We start from the raw sequence: 17395 nt of genomic DNA, 5'->3' as shown, positions 1-17395 counted from the left end.
CGTCATAGATCTATGCTTATCCTTGAAGATTGATATAGACTTTTGTTTCATTAATCTCCTCTTCCACATACACTGTATTACAGTGGAATCTCCAAATAACAGACAAGTTTGTAAGGATGTTATATCCCTCGAAATAACCGTTAGAATGGTTTTCGCGGAATAGCAGCCTTTCTGCAGCATGCATGCATGCGATATTAAATTCGTGGGTATAAATGTTCGCGGTAGATGATTAATCAGCAAAAACCGTGAACATTTATACCCTCGAAATATACCTGCTATACCGAAAAACTAGGGGTACACGTACTAGTTGACCTTCCGTTAGGACGGGAAGTCGGGTTTGTTCAACTAATATCAGGATTTGTCTTGCTGCATTCTGTAACACGATGATAGCAGCTTATGAAAATTAGTATTCTGAAGTGGATGTTACCTTGCTTGCGGTTGCACAACCGGACGTGATCGACACCGACCATATTAGAAATGCTGTGATCTGATTGGGCTGCAACTATAGTTGCAGCAAAGACAAATCCTGACATTAACCTCCTGTAATTTATACCACTGAATCTAGTACACGTCTTAACGGAAGGTCGGTCCTCGCTCATAGTCCATTTACGTGGCTTAATATAACGTCATTCAAGTAAAAAATGTTTGATCTACAAACAGATTTTACTATTCCTGATTCTGGAGGGACTGCAATGGCCTTCAATGTACTGGTAAGCAAAACTATAGCCATTTAAGCCGGTATATTATTTTGTTTGCAAGATATCATTACTAGAAGCTTATAGAATCACTTAGCTGTACTCCATTGCAACCATGGAGGGAGCAGTTTTGTAGCTATAATATAACTCAATACTTCTGCAATTAGAGCTAAAAATGAATTATTTTGACCACCAACCCATGTTCTATATAACCTCCTAACCACAGAATTGGTCTGTGGTTATACTATAGTTGTAGATCCTAGTCTATGGCATCTGTTTGCCTTGGGTGGGTATGCATGTGCATGCAGCGAGGTATATACGGTAGTGTGTTTGTACGTCTGTGTGCAGAGTGTTACAGCTACTACTCAATGATAAATGAAGTGCAAGAGTTTCTACAGGCTTCTGTAGTCATGTTTACTTGGATTGCAATTAGTGGATTTACAAAACAATGCTTCGCTCTCGGGTTATGGCTAGTTTTGCTTACTTTGAAGGCTGTTGCAGACTCTTGCATAGTAAAAATTTGTTGATATAACAGACTTAGCTATTCTACTTAGTAGTTAGCCCTGCACTAGAATGTTAGCTATTGGTAGCTTCAAGAGTGAGAAAAGAGCTGCAAAGCCATTAGCTTTTGCAGCCAATGGACTTTGAACTCTCGGAATCCTTTTTAGCAACACTCATGGTCGATCTTTTCTCACTCTTTTTCACCATTCTCTGCATGTGTGATGTAATAAATAGTGTACATGTGTGTGCTTAATAATAGTACGGCTGCTAACTATAGCTTAACACTTTGGCAGGCACCTCCACCAAGGCATCAGCACCCGCGGTGCTTTCATATTTAGCATACTTTTTCTATAGCTATGCATGGCTTCCGTACTACAAAACAGTTTAAATATACCCTACTATCCGTAAACGCACACCTCATTTCTTCGTGCAATGCGCGTCTATTTGAAGTATTAAATCTGTTTTTCTAATAAACGCGCTCCCTCAAATAGTTATACTCGCGCATGTGTTGAGCACGTGTTGACATCCACAGCTGCAGCTATACAGCTAGCTCCTGGATCGAGCTGTCAGAGTAGTCAAGAGTTTAATATGGAAACTAGAAAGCTTAAAAGAAGCTACACAGCAGCATTTAAGCTGAAAGTAGTTGAGCATGCATGCATGCTATGATCGAAGAAAAGCAAGAACGATGCTAGCTATAGTCTCGAATTCCAGCCCCGCAATACAAGTAGGGGAGGGCGTGGCCAGACTACATGCTAGAAAGGTGTTTTCAGTTGACAGAAAGAGAGTACAAGAATGGTGGAAGCAAAAGGATGATCTAATGGCAACTGGGCAAAAGACTCAGTGGAGGTGGAAGAAAACCAACGTCCCAACCTATATGGAAGCTTATACAGGTGGGTATGTAAAAGTGCTCACTACTTTGATATATATGTAGGCACCAGATGTATGCTGGAACAAGCCATTCAAGGGTCACTACCGGGATTTATATGACGATTGGATGGCTACAGGGGAGAAAACATACACGATGGGCGAGCACCAACCAAGCAACTTGTTTGTGAGTGGGTCAAGGAGGCGCATGGAAACGACTGCATGCCGACAGATTTGATCAAAGGCTCTTTTCATTCTGTGGAGTCACAGTATCTCTGGATGGTGTAGAAGATGATGCCATCACATGTATGAAGGAAGGAAAAGAAGCTTCCCCTGCCAAACCTCTCATTTTGACGAAGACCCAGCAACTTTTAAATGAAGATCAGGCCGGAGGGAGATAGATACTGATTCATTTGCTGATCTGGATGAAGACGAACCCGAAAAAGACTGTGCTGATGTAAATTGCGTCAAATGTCGAAGCAAAGCTGGAGTCTGAAGACAGTGATGGTGACAATGAATTTTTAGGTTTGACTGACTCCATGCCTGCAGTGACTGAATCTATGCAGCAACTATATTTATCTCACTAATTTATCTCAGCTGTTACATTTATTTCCTTTGTGGCTTATTAATTGAAGTTGACAATTCAATTAGCTGGCATGAGCAGAGCCTCAAAACTACAATAAAAGCACCTATTCAATTAGAGGCCCATATGGGCGTCTATTCGAGCTATACTTTAACATCATTTTAGTGCTTTGAGTTTTAGACACACTGCGCGTTTACACGGGGTAGTAAGGTATGTGAAAAGTACTAAAAAGCTACAACAGTGGTGCCAATCCTAGTTAAAGTCTACTGGCTTCAACAATAATGGCCATATAGCAAAACATTTTTTGTGAGGTACAAAAATTTCACGTTTTTCAAGGGCAGAGTATAGACTAGTTAATGCACATGGGAGAAACTCCCATGCACCGGTATTTCACATGCAAAGCTCTTGGTGGGTGTAGTTTCCTGGTAGAGTAGAACCTCGCTAATCCGGACCCCTTTAATCCGAAACCTCACAAATCCGGACAAAATAGCAAACTGAAAAAGAGGAGGGGCTGTCAGTAGAATAGAGTACTGCGCATGCGCAATGTAAATTGCTTAGCTAAATCAGCAATGATAAACTGCTCAAGACAATGGTCACTGCAAAGAAAACGAAGAAAGAGCTCACAAGACTCACTGTATTGGAGAGAAAGTTGAGATAAAGACTATTCTAGCTAGCAGCTTCCCTTCTGGCCACAGTAATATCATAATACATGTACAAAAGTGTCTTCGTTAATGATATTCATAATCAATTAATGACATCTGTTAATCCGGAAATTTCATGTATTCGGATGGGGTCTAGTCCCGCTCTATTCGGATTAGCGAAGTTCTTACTGTATTGAAACGCAAATACTACAACTGCAAAACATTTATTCTAAGGGCTCTCGAACCAAATAGCGAAAATGTTCACCTGCAAAATTTCCTTTTAGTTTTTGTGATGTCATCCTTACGAAACTATTAAATACTTTGTGGTATGTATTTCCTGTCTTATCTTTACAAATACTGAAAACTTGGGGGTCATACTGATTACTCCAAGTTGTTCATGACATGTTCACAACATGTCAACAATAATGACCTTCTATATATACACACTCTAAAAATGTGGAGCGAAGCAAAATATGATGAGAGGCATTAGCACACAGCACAGCTTGCAAAATTCATACAGCTAGAACACATTTTAATTGACCCAGCTCAAGGTTACGGTCAACCGTTTGCTCATTAATTATTCATGAGCTAGATCTAGTGATCTTTTCCAGCGAGAATGAGCTGGAAGTCCAGCTGAAACGCAGTAGTCATTTCATGGCTCGAATAGACACTTTTAATAGATAGCTTAGGTGCAGTATACTGTAGCTGAACTATATGCAGGGCCACACGAAGAGATATTTTTAAAAAAGGCTACTGAAAGCTCACAAGAGGCTGTTTTCCTTGGCTCTGTCAGCCATTTTAAGTACATATTTTTGTTTTGTGCGAGTTTCCTGGCCTGAAACGAAAAAACGCTTCGTGTAGCCCTCCAGAATGGTAAAAAGTATCCTATAAGAGCAAGAACACGGAGCTAGAAGTATTTTTGGAAGCATAAAATGACTACTGGTTTGTGTTGTTTCTAGTAACTTGATGATCGCTCAGAGCTTCCACTGAAAGATGTTTTGAAGATTGATACTTGTCATACAGATTGATACACCGATATATTTATCATGTATGTGCTTCAAACTTCTCTCATGGCATTTATAGTTTCACAAAAATCTTCTTGCAACAGGGCTAAACAGACACAGCAATGACTTCCATATATGGAAGTCAACTGCTGACTTATAATAATATTATAGTGTACATGTCCAGGTATATCATTATGTATAATGAAAGATGTCCTGCGAGCCTAAGAGAGCATCAGCTTATTTATATTCACAACATTTAATTAAGGTGGTGTATGGTACACCAGGTGGATGCAAGGCAAATATTGTTGTGATGTGGTGTTGGCATAGCTGTGTATTGACTGATCATTATCAGTTGTTTTTAGTACCATTTGGAGGTTTTTGCATTCTTCAAAATAATAACCAGACAGAAGATGGCAAAGCAAAGAAGTGAGAGGAGCATACCTTCAAGACATGCAAATTTTCAATGGTCATCCTGAAATGTTGGTTACAATATAAGGCCTTAAGGGGCAAGGCATCTGTCTTCAAGCTTATCAATATCAGCCAATACCACTGTTTGGAGGGTGTCATTTATCAACTGTTCCGGTATATCATTGAAAAGAGCAACAGTTCTTACAAACTTATGAATATAAGCTGATGCTCTCTGGACATATTTCAATTCAAATGATTATACACATACCAGGGTGTCTGTCATACAGGATTTTGAATTAGAGGGGATTTTGAAGAGTCACCAGAACATAAAAAAAAAAGTCAACAGTTATTTCAATACCCTACCGGCTATATGGATACTCAGTCGTATGACTGAGTGGATTGGAGCCAGAGGGGAATAATCATACATCCCTGTATGCTGCATATACATGTACATGTACACAAAATAATTATTAGTTGACTTCCATATATGGAAGTCATTGCAATGTCTGTTTAGCCCTGTTGCAAGGATTTTGCAAAACCCTGTATTAATTTTATTATTACTTTTATTATTGTACATGTGCAGGTATCTGTATTTTGAATTGAAAGATGTCCTGGAGCCTGAGCATCAGCTTATTCACAAGATTTAATTAAGGTGGTGGGTGGTGCACCATGGAAATGCTTATCAGGGTGTCATTGAAAAGAGCAACAGTTCTGTACACAGTTGAAGCAAATTGTCTTGTCACCAACTTTACGACATTTCCACCTGGTACACCGTCCATGCACCACCTTAAATCTTGTCAGGATGTCCTCCTGATCTTGTGATGCTCTCTTTTAGGCTCACAGGACAACTTTCAATTCAAGCCATTCAAATAATTATACACATACCAGAGTGTCATACAATTGCAATTAGAGAGGGGACTTTCAAACATTACCATTTGAAACATCACCAGAACATAAAAAAAAAGGTCAACAGTTATTTCGATACCCTACCGCTATGGACACTCAAATACAACTGAGTACCTAAATGCACATTTTAGGGGGGGGGGGATTGGAGCCAGAGGAGGGATATAATCATATCCCTCCTCTGTATGAGCAGTATGACACCTAGCCTCCTTCTCAAGGCCTAACAATTACGGCCTGGAATCGAGGCTATATGACACCCTGCATAGTACACACAATATTTTAAGTCAGCAGTTGACTTGACTTCCATATATGGAAGTCATTGCTGTGTCTGTTTAGCCCTGTTGCAAGAATTCTGCAAAACCCTGTATATATCTATGGTAGATCTAGACTTTAATTAATGTGTGATATTCAATTGATCTTACTTGTAAAGAAAACTTGATCGTGGTGATTTTTACAGCCTTACAGACAGCAAGTAGATCTAGCTACCTTAAATCTCAAATAGATACAATAAAGGATGGTTTTTTATTTTATGAAATAATTATGTTGATGCAAACAGGACAGACAAGTGTAGCTAACCGGTTACCAATAATTATGCAATACAGGTGAGGTGTAGCCTCGATTCCAGGCCGCTCTCAAAAGGACGGGTACAATCAAGAGTGCATAAGGCCATGCCTCTGCAGACTAACATTTGTGCAGTGCAGCCATTAATTATGCCTCGGTGCGCATGCGCAAGCGAGGTATACGGTAGTGTGTCTGTGTACGCGTGTGTGTGTGTGTGTGTAGACCGCTACAGCTGCCCAAGGATGAATCAAGTGCAAGTAAGAGTTTCTATAGGCTTCTAGTCATGTTTACTTGGATTTTAATTCGTGGATTTGCAAAATAATGCTTCGTTCTCGAGTTATGCCTAGTTTTGCTTACTTGGAATGCCATTGCAGCCTTTTCAGAAGAGTCCGTAGCAAAACTTGTTCACCGAGTGTTACTACTCTACTTAGTAGTTAGCTCTGCACTAGAACGCTAGCTATTGGTAGCTGCAAGAGTGAGCAGAGAGCTGCAAGGGTCTGCTGACTTGCAGCCATTAATTTTAGACTTGAACTTTTGGCATCGATCAAATTATATCATCATGATAATTGTGTGTATAAAAGCTAGCTATATTAGTTATGATTAGTAGTTTTATGTTATGTAGCTTTGGCGCTTCCACCGAGGCATCAGCACCCGCGGTGCTTTCATTCATTTATAATTAGACTTTGACTCTTGGCATCAACCCTTTTTAACAACAGTCATGATCGATCATAACCCACTTGTTTGAGTTCTCTAATTCTGCATGCAGCAAAATTTACATCATGATTAATATAAAAGCTACTACTATAATAATTTATAGCAATTAGCTTTATGTTATGTAGCTTTGACAGCTCCACCGAGGCATCAGCACCCGCGCTGCAGTGCTTTCATTATGTTATCTTTTGTATAGTATATATAACATGTAGACAGAATTATATTTATACGTACAGAGAAAAGATGCATATTATAAAAAGACAATACCAAAATCCCTAAATTTGTGCAAAAGTAGCAATAACTAATTTTTCATACAAATCCAGTCATTGAATGTTCAATTTCAACTGTCAGCAGCATTTGATGAGTAGTACGATCCACCAGCAGGGGATTGCTGATTGGAAATTTCATCCGAGACTATCATTTGTGCGAGGGATACATCACTCGGTGAACCAGTTGCCATCGGAAACGCTTTAGCTTGATATTTTGCTAGGTATGGTCCAATGTTGAGAAAGGTTCGTTCATCAGTGTCTGTTTCGGTATTGTTATTATTATTCGTGTTGTGGTTGGCGCCAGCTTTGTCCTGGGGTAACGGCTTTGCAGGTTTACCAGCGGCTTTCTTATAGTGTGCAGCAGGCACTTCACCAGTTCCTTGCATGAAATGAGCCATCGGTTGAGTGGGCGGATACCATAGTCCGGGAGCATGCATGTGTGTTGATAGGTGAGGGGCACGGATGCCAGCAATTTGCGAGATATGGTGGGGAGACTGCATTTGCTGTGTCTGCCAGAGATGCATCTGCTGCAACGGAGAAACGCCTTGCTCAAAGCCGTACGAGAAGTGAGGCGAGTGTGCTTGTGGGTTGGGAGAGCCAAAGTGATAGTCTGGATTCAACGAAGCTGGTTGAGCAAAAGCGTGGGGTGTCTGGTGTCCAAGAGGGGACGATGCCGACACAGGAGACGTGTGAGTGTGTAATGGAGGATGTGATAGGCTAAGCGTCGTTTGTGGTTTTGCGAGCTGATTCGAGTGAGCTTCGGCTACAAATGTCGGACGAGCAGCACTTGACTGCATCTGAGCAGCTCTGTGTTGCTGCTGTTGCCGTTGATGAAGAACGCTGCTGTTTGTAGTGGCATGCGCCATGGCTGAGCTTCCACTAGCTTCCGCCACTCTCATGTACTGTACACCGTCAGCAGAGTGAGCAGAATGTCTGTGCTGCTCTTGAAGTTGATGATGTGCACTGCTCCAAGGGTACGCCATCGGGAATGGATAGTTGCTCCCGTGTATGGCTGGTGCATGTCCGTGATACGCCATTCCGTGCAAGGCTGGGTTGTATACAGGTGGATATCCATGATGCATGCCGGCAAATTGGTGCCCCAAGTTTGGATTCCACGCAGAAGCTTCCCGAGGTTGTTCAATAGGTGTGGCCTTGTTCAGAGGCCTCTGCTCAGCTACGACGGCCTGAGAATGCTGAGTTTGTGGGGTGGGGGTTGTTGCTCCAGTAACTTCTGGCGAAAAAGCAGTTTCACTAGGTGTTACAATGGGTGCTGTAGGTAGAGGGCCTTTTGGTTTCAGAAGCACGCCTTGACTCGCTTCGTCTGTCTTTTCTCGTGGTGTGCCATGACATATAGTGTAGTTGATTTCATCCTTACTAGGTGGTGGTGGTTCAATTTTAGACGGTGGATTACCAGGGCTACTCCCAACTGGAGAAGTGCCTACGATGTTGGACTCTTCTAGTCGTGGCTTCTTTGATAGTGTCTCTTCATCACTCTTGTACTTATCATCATCTGATTCGTTTTTTCTTGCCGGGGGGATATTACTTTCGGATTCACTATCAAGAGGGTAATTCTCGGGTGATTTTTGCTTGTCTATACTGTTTCTAGACGCACGAGTTACCCTGCCTCCTGTTGAGCCTCTGGTACGCCTTGTGACTGGTGGAGGGGATGGGCTAGGGGTGTGGTTTGGTGTTACCTCCTTCGGCGAGTCAAATTCCTCGGGATCGTTTCGTTGCTTTCGTAAACGTGAACTAGATCTCAGAAAAGCTTTTGGAATCAGTGGTGATTTTCTCACAGGTTTTTTCCCACTCTTGGGTGTCACAGTTTTCTTTGAGGTGTTTACTTTAGCCTTGCCTTTCGCTCCACGCTTAGGGGGTGGAGGTTTGTCATCTGAGTCGCCTTTGCTGTCCTCCGCTTCTTCTTCGCTTTCCTCGGATTCTGACTTAGGTTGCGGTGATGGAGATTTCTTATGCTTTGAATCTAGAGTCAAATAGCCAGGGCCTTTTGGTTGGGCCTTGTGGAACTTTATGATGTTATCGTACATGCCATCTTGAACGGTAGCAGCTGCCTTGTTGGCCCAGGTAGTCGAGAATACGTACATCGGTGTCAGCTTCTCTCCTGAAGTAGGCTGTTTGGCTGGCTGCCACAGAGCCTCTGTAGCAAAAAACAAAAGTATAAGTCAACAGAGGGAAAGATTACCTAATCAAGCTTGTACATGCAGTATACTGTATACTACCCAAGAGAGTAATACAAATCCTATATAGCACACACTATTATGTAAATGCAAAGTTCGCTACATATATTTTAGGACCAGATAAAATATCAAACCAGGCTTGCATGTACACTGTTACCATGTACACGTATCATATGCAAGCCAGTTTTATACTCACTAATAATTCTATATGATGTACACTGAACACATGTGTAATATATAGCTACAAACACTCCTCATAATTATTACCTTCTTCAGGTGACTTCTTTTTCCTCTTTCGCCTCTTATGTGTGAACTGGCTATATGCCGGACGTTTGTATTTCTTAGCCGAGTTAGCCACACTAGAGTCCTGGAGCCCAACATCACTGCTCCGCCCACCAGTTGACACTCGTCCAGTGCCACGTCCCTTCACCTTTGACCCAGCACTGCCCGGACTTGGCTTTATGTCGGAATCGTCGTCGAGGATCTCCTGTAGCTTCGATATCTGTTCACGTACACGGACACAAGTACGTTTCGATCGAGTGGGAAGACCGTCGTCCCCAGATACACTTTGAGTGAGTTCACTAAGGATACTCAAATCGACTCCCCCCTTTTTGGCATAGAGAGAGGCGAGATCGGTGGGGGCGTCGGCCACAAATTCAGTAGTGGGCCTCTTGCTAGCATCTAAGGACTTCTCGGAGTCACCCTGCACACATGAGAACTGGTATGATTGCACACGTACACGTATACATAAACATACATCTCCAGTAAGTACAATGCACACATGCATGCAAGTTTGACTCCATCAATACAAGTTACAGTATATTCTTTAATTGTACACGGAATTATACACATAGAAGTATTATAAACGCATACTTTGTAGCATACAAAATGGTAGTGTAATATGGTCCTCAATTTATAGACAATGAAAGACAGTTACCAAAATCCCTCATCATTAATTGTGAGAAAAAAACGCTAAAACATGTCATGTGATAGCTAGATCTCCCAATACAAACTGTAGCTACAGAACTTTTCAAAGACAAAAATTGAAATCGGTTCATGCTGCTGAAAATTAAGCTAGTTTCATTATGAGGTGCTAAATAAGATTCCCTCACCTCTAGTCCCTTCCTCTTCTTCCCAATGAGTGGTTTGCTGTTGAACATGTTGGTGGGGATGCTCACAATGTGTTCCTGCGCCTTCTTGCTTGCAGGCTTCCTCGGAGCCCCTCCCCTGCCACGCCCACCTCTTTTGGCCTGAGGTTTGGCCAGTTTCTTTTCTCCACCGTCACTTTCATCTGAGCTGACCTGCAGAGTTAGGAGAGGAGAATGGGTACAAGGGTTGAGATATGCACCATGTACATCTTATTGTATGTACAGTCATGTACAGTATATGCATGTACATGTAAACAAACCATGATTATAATTATCGTGTACATAATTATAGCTGAATATTTTCGTGCGGTGCAAAATTTCGCGTTTTTCGAGGGCATGCAGTAGTTAACGCGAAAATTAAAACTGGGATAAACTCCCACGCACTGGTATTTCACATGCAAAGCTATGGTGGGTGCGGTTTCCTGGTATTGAACCGCGAAGATTAGAACCCCCCATGAACATTTCTGCTGAGGGCTCTTGAGCCAAATAGAGAAAATGTGCACCCGCGAAAATTTCCCACTATACGGTACTACGTTAGTTACTTACGTTAACTTGTACGTGTATACAACTGTACACAAACAAAGGTCCCCAACGCATAATATACAAATACTTAAACTACAATGTCATTGCCATTTTACAGACCTTTGATCTGTCCACAGCAGCTCTCTGACCTCGTCCCCTCCCCCTTCCTCGCCCCCTCCCACAAGTGGACACGCCCTTCTTAGGCTGGACCACCTCCTCCTCGCTGGAACTCTCACTGCTGCTATCACTCGACGAATCACTGTTGGCACGAGATGAACTGGAACCGGATGAGCTGCTATCAGAATCGGAATCAGTCTCAATAACATACTCTTTCATAGGCTTTGAGGAACGAGATGCTTTAAACTGTTGCATACTAGCCAGTGCTTGGGATGACTCTAGAGACTCATTGTCACCGACTTTTGGAATAGGGGGCTCTGTTAATGATATTTTGTTTGGGGTGGATGCATCTGCTTTGAGGTTCTTTTTCTGAGGTGTTTTTCGTTTTTGAGTTACTTTATCGCCCTCTGCCTTCGGTTTTTTTCCACGTTTTCCCTTTATTGGTAGAGAGCTATCATCAGAAACACTCGGCCTAGCACTTGCGATAGGTGTTTGCTTTCTCTTGCGGCCACTGGAAGGGGAGGAGCTAACAGGAGTAGAAATTGCTATTGCTTCCTCGCGAGTGAGAGGTTTCGATAATACCGCTTTTTCAAAAAGGGCACGGCTATCTTGTGGAATCATGTTCTCAGAACGCCCAGTTAGTGAGAGAAGAAGCCTCGCCGACATGACTTCAGCAGAGGAGTGGCCTTCAAACATAGCTGGCTGTACAATGGCAGTCTCGGGTTTGGATTCAGCTATTTTTTTCGGTTGTTCAGTTGCAGAATCAGTCACTTCGATATCTTCAGAAGATCCCTCTTTGTGTTCATCGATAAGAACTCTCTTGATAGGAACTTCACCGGAAATTTCAATTGATTTGCACTCGAAACTAATGTCCTCCATTTTGACAGGGTCGGTGACTTTCATTGCACATACAGGAGCAAAGTAAGCAAACGCCTGCTGATAGTTGGGGATCATGGATGACAAAACGCTTCCAGTCAAAGATGGTGGCATAATCATCGGCATATTAACAGTCGACTGGTTGGCATTAAATAGAGCTTTCGCTTGCTCACTTGTAAATAGCGATTTCGCTTGTTCGTTTGTAAGTACCATAGCTGTTTGTTTGGTCTCTTGATTCGTATTCGTCTCAAATTGCTGGACATTCTTCGAATCATTCGTTGCTACCGCCATGGCACTTGAGTTGGACGGAATCACTGTGCTCGAGGCTACGGCAGAGATGGCCTGTGTGGCGACTGAGGTAGTGGGTAGAGAGCTGTCTTTGCCAGCAATGGCCGTCACACCCGCTACTGGTTGCTGCATCATCATCGGGTTTGAACCGAACATTGGTAGTACTGTGTGGAATGCAGAACCACCGTGGGGAACGACAAGGATCGAGCCCTGGGGGAAAGCTGATTGGACGAATTGAGGCGCCTTGGACGAGTCCGATGTAGCCATAGAGACAATGTGCGACTTGTTGTGTTGTGCTTGCTTGAGGGCTACGGAGGCAGCGTGTACAGCTTGGAGGTTCTGTAATACAGAGACGTCACGGGGCTTGCGCTGCAGAGAGAGAGAGAGAGAGAGAGAGAGAGAGGGTGGGTGGATAAAGGTTAGTCAGCATGGGTAGAGAAACACATTTTAGCATAACGTACATGTATGGCAAGCGTATCGATACGGTATCAAAATTAGGGGAACAAAAGGTGTTTTGAACTACACTTTGCAGCCAAAATTAGGTCAAGCATTTTCTTGGTAAGCAATTGTGGCATATAATTATGTGTATCGAGAAAATTGTGAATGTTTGATTTATCCACACAACACCAAATGAAGCCAGGCAATATCCCACCCCCTCTTACCTGTGTGGCGACCCTGACCCTGCTCATGTACTGGTCCTTGATGGTCTGTGCCAGCTGTGTATCTGCCTGCTGGTCACTGGACATTCGTAACTCCCTGGTGGGGGTGGGGTGGGGGGTAGAGATTAGCAAGTGGGACAAACACAATCCCCTTCCCGGGGGGTGACAGGAGAAGGACTTATCAAGCGGATACGTAGGTGTAATATCCCACAAGCACACACCATGTTTTTTTTTGTTTCAAACCCCACCACCACTTTTGTAGCTTTGTATAATTATAGAGCAGCTAGCTAGGTACACATTCACGTACAGGTGGACTTGCATGGCTTAAGGTGAGTCAGTAACAAAGAGGTACTACAATCTGCAGAGAAGTACACTGTACAAGGACTCACTTCAGTTTGGCAGTCCACTGCACCATTGACTTGCACACCAGCTGCAGCTCAGACTCACTGCAAGACACAGGTATACAATACAGTCAACACACAACGTATAGTGAATGGTGCTTCACAGATGGCTATCAAAAAACACTTCCTAATAATGAATAGTGAAATCTGTCTAGTGTGTGGTCGGTCGTAGGCGACAGTAGCAGCACGATTATACACACAGCACATCATCACCTTGGCTTGTAGGCAGTGTCATTTGAAGCGGGAGAGAGGAACATGTTCTTGCCCCCATCGTACCAGTACATGTTGCCCTTGGAGTCCACACCGATACGCTCCAACGAGGCCTGCACATGGACGTCAATGCAACACACAAGTATAAGCAATGCTGATGTGGTGATATCATTCGCAGACACTACATGTACAGTATTACACAAACACTGTGATATATTGATATCGCCATGTGTACACTACTTTGATAGCTCCAGGGCATTCCTAGGGGTAGGGTATTCCCCTTCACATACTTTACTTCACAATCACGTACCTACTACGCTGGTACCAGAGGAGGTACGACATCCGCGTGTCATCCGCATGTCTTTAACACACACATTCGAACTTTGACCTAAGGAATGTGTATGTTAAAGACATGCGGATGTCGTACCTCCTCTGGGCTGGTACTTGGTAGTACAACACCACAACGCCCACACACTAATTCCTACAACTTTGGTATCTTGCAACAAGACCACAACTATTGAGACCACTACGAGACAACTTTGATAGATACCTAAACATGGAGTAGCTGCACACACACACAAACACAAGCACAGACACACACACTCACAGGGTCCAAGGGCCTACAAGAGGACATCCAGATCCTCCTTGCCACCTGGTGGGGAGCCTTTCCCTCCAAAGTGCCTGCACACAAAAAAATAAACTAGTTAGCAGTGCACAGGGTGTCATACAGGATTTTGAAGTAGAGGGGGGAAATGAGAAAAGTAACCAGAAAATGTTGCTAAAAAAAGGTCAACTGTTATTTCAATACCCAGCTATGGACACTCAGTCATAATTGAAAGGGGGGGGATATCCCCCCTTTCCCCCCCCTGTATGACACCCTGGTGCACCTGTCCAGTGTAGCCAGCCACACGGACACACTGGCTACAGCACACACACAAACACACATTGTGCAGTGCTTGCCAGAATCTTAAGCACAAGGTTTCCACACAACATAATGTACACCTACAGATATCATACAATCCCACACTCATGCACAGCTTCTACAAAACACAGAGATAGATACATATACACTACTATTCATCCTCACTTCTGTGAACGGATGACATTTGAGAAACAGCTACAGGGCCCATCTTATCCATGGAGGTAATACCACTCTCACGTCCCTTCTTAAGCATCGATCCTTGCCCCTGCCCTTGCTGTTTAACAAGATAACGAGACGGGTCTTGAGACCTGAATAGATCAATTATTGGCGGTATCACGGCAACCTGAGGAGGGGCTTTTCCTACAACATCCTCTCTGCTCTTGATTTCGATTTTTTGCTGGTTAAGTAGTTCTGCCGAGCTTTGTAGCACTTCAGCACATCCTACTTTTAGTTTCTCTGCACTCATACCCACCATCACTTCAGGTTCCTTCGGTATTTGGAGTGGGGGTGGAATTTGGTGAGTAGCCTTGACGACGGGTACGTGTGTGGGAGGAGAAATACGAGGGGTTGATATAACGGACATTGGGCTTGCCGTGGCGTGTACTGAAGAGGTTAGAATAGGTTTGCCGAGCGTAGAGTCTGAGATAGCAAATACAGAGCTGGTTCGTACGGATACAACAGGTTCAGTTTGTAGGGACAAGGTAGCCAACGTTGTGGTGGTAGTTGCGATCGAAGGATATACGATTTGTACCAGAGATTCAACAATAGTAGTAGTTGGTGCAGATTGAGTGGTAGGTAGTGTAGCACTGGGCGGTGGCTTCAATGGAGGCGTCTGGTCAGTACTAGTAGGTGAGGGCTCTTTACTTGCAGAGGAGCTGTGTATATCAACCTGAATCGTGGTGGTGGGAGTTAGTACAGCGTTTGGTGATTCCACAGTTACAGAAGATAAAGTCTCTTCAGTGCTGAGTTTGGGTGTGTCATCAGGGTTGCTTTGAGTTGTGCTCTCTGTAGTAGAGTCCATTTGAGGAATACTCTCGGTCTTGTTATTGTCAGCTTCAATGATCATAACTTCCTTTGATTGAGTAAGTGATGCCGTAAGTGAGCTAACCACTTGCTCTCTAGCAGCCATAGAAGTGCTTCCAGTGACACATGGTTGTGCAGCTGATATAATAGTAGGTTCAATCCTCGCAGTAGATACGTCTTGCGATGTAGTGCCAGGTGAGAGAGGTGTGGTGACATTGCCTACCGAGGGTTCAATAGTTTTAGAGTTTATTCCCAGTTCAAAAGAATCATTTTGCTCAATAGTTTGTTCAACGGTGACATTCGTTTGTTCTGCTTGTATCAATGTTTCTTTGCCTTGATTGTCAGTTTGCTCAGTGATACTCTCCATTTGTTTGACTGTCTTTGCTGTTTGTTTGACTGTCTCTGCGATTGGATCTTCAACGATCTCTTGTTGAGCAGTAGCCGATAATTCAGATGAGACGTCATCAGGTCTTGAGGTGGTAGCCATTTCTCTTCTATCTTCCGTTTCTGTGACTGGGTCTTCTGTCGTCGCAACAGTAGGTTGTGTAGTGGTGCACTCGTCCGTTTCTTTATCAGGAGATTTTTGCCGTTGCCCTTCAATATCTAGTGAAGTTTCACTTGGGACGATTAGCGGTGTTTCAGAGATCTCTGAGATAACTTCCGTACTAGTCGATGATTCATTAGGTGTATCCATATTGTGTTCAGAATTTAGTATCGAGTGTATTAAGATCGGTAGATTAAGTAAAGTTTCTATGGAGTGTGAGTAATCGTCAATGATCGTTGCTTCTTCTGTAGCCACTAGAGGTTCTTCATCCATACTGCACAAGGGAGGGAGAGAACACAGTTGTAATTACACTCTTTCCCTTTCCCACTAGCCCGATCAGATAAAAGTACCACACTCTGAAAGCACAATTACACCCTCTGTGGTTATGAGGACACTTACTCTGAAGTAGTGTTGATACAATGCAGACAATCAAGCATGGCTCATTTTACACCTGGGCTGATTATTTATATGCAAACACAAGAAGCCACTGGGGGAAAATTAACGCTGTTTGCACAAAACTGTATCATCTTTGTCAATCTAAAAACTGAAGTGGCAAACTGTACATCTTGCATGTTTACATGTAGTAGTGTGTGAATTCATGCAAATTATAACAGAATAATTGGTTATCAAAACAAGTAATCTCTGCAAAAATGAAAGATTCTGTTCTCAACGACACAAAGAATACCTACAGCTTTACACAGACAATAAAATACTAATACAGAGACTAAGCAAACCTCAGAAACTTTTGCAATATGCAGAGCAATGGCTACAGTTCTACAGCTACTCAAAGCTTAAGTGCCTAAGGCGGCCCTAGGCTAGGCTATAGAGGGAATTGTGGTCTTGTACCACAAGTACAGCAAAAACTTGCTGGATAGGTAAAGTGAACTGCCTATGGTGCTAAACTACAGCAAAATAACAACACCTTGTAATCTCCTAAAAGCTAAACCAGCAAAAGCTAAACCAGCAAAAGAACAGGAACTTGTAATTGTACAGTACAGGCTAGGTAATTACATGTACATCAAATTAACAATACCCTGTAATTTATACAAGCTTATTACAAGGTTTTACGAGCTCTAAAGACACACACTCACCTATTACATCGCCAACATCTTTTGTATCAACGCGCGAGACTTCCAATCTTCGCTTCTTGCTTCAAACACGTACCTTTGGACAACCGACTTAGGCTACTGGTAGAAAACTACTACCTAATGCTTGATCACTAGCGCTATACTTATAGAACCTTTCAACTTTAATAGATATAAACTAGAGTCATATTCAGGGTGTAATTACGGATCAATTTGCCATGAGGAATTTTCTCAATTTTACAATCATTAATAATAATCTCACGTGCTG

The 17395-nt window shown here is 42.9% G+C and overlaps 2 protein-coding genes across 2 annotated transcripts in view; both read right to left on the bottom strand.

Moving 5' to 3' along the window:
- Positions 1-17395, bottom strand: part of LOC135334403 (uncharacterized) — a 130826-nt gene that overhangs the window by 76081 nt on the left and 37350 nt on the right. The window lies entirely within an intron of this gene.
- Positions 7072-17372, bottom strand: LOC135334380 (uncharacterized). Its single transcript, XM_064529533.1, has 10 exons — positions 17134-17372; positions 14641-16316; positions 14161-14234; positions 13557-13666; positions 13332-13388; positions 12946-13039; positions 11123-12652; positions 10445-10633; positions 9600-10035; positions 7072-9292 (listed from the first exon to the last, which is right to left on the bottom strand). The coding sequence occupies exons 2-10, from the start codon at positions 16313-16315 to the stop codon at positions 7212-7214; spliced, it is 6246 nt and encodes a 2081-aa protein (XP_064385603.1). The 5' UTR covers position 16316; positions 17134-17372; the 3' UTR covers positions 7072-7211.

This window comes from Halichondria panicea, chromosome 3 (assembly GCF_963675165.1).
Source record: "Halichondria panicea chromosome 3, odHalPani1.1, whole genome shotgun sequence".
NCBI classification, from domain to species: domain Eukaryota; kingdom Metazoa; phylum Porifera; class Demospongiae; order Suberitida; family Halichondriidae; genus Halichondria; species Halichondria panicea.
Note: the sequence above shows the minus strand (reverse complement) of the source record. Positions and strands in the feature narration are given on the sequence as shown.

Coding starts and splice junctions, on each gene's coding strand:
- LOC135334380 (XM_064529533.1), bottom strand. CDS start 16,315: ATGGATGAAGAACCTCTAGTGGCTACAGAAGAAGCAACGATCATTGAC. Junction 14,235..14,640: donor AATGTCATCCGTTCACAGAA/GTGAGGATGAAT, acceptor TTTTGTGTGCAG/GCACTTTGGAGGGAAAGGCT. Junction 13,040..13,331: donor CAGTGGACTGCCAAACTGAA/GTGAGTCCTTGT, acceptor CACCCCCACCAG/GGAGTTACGAATGTCCAGTG.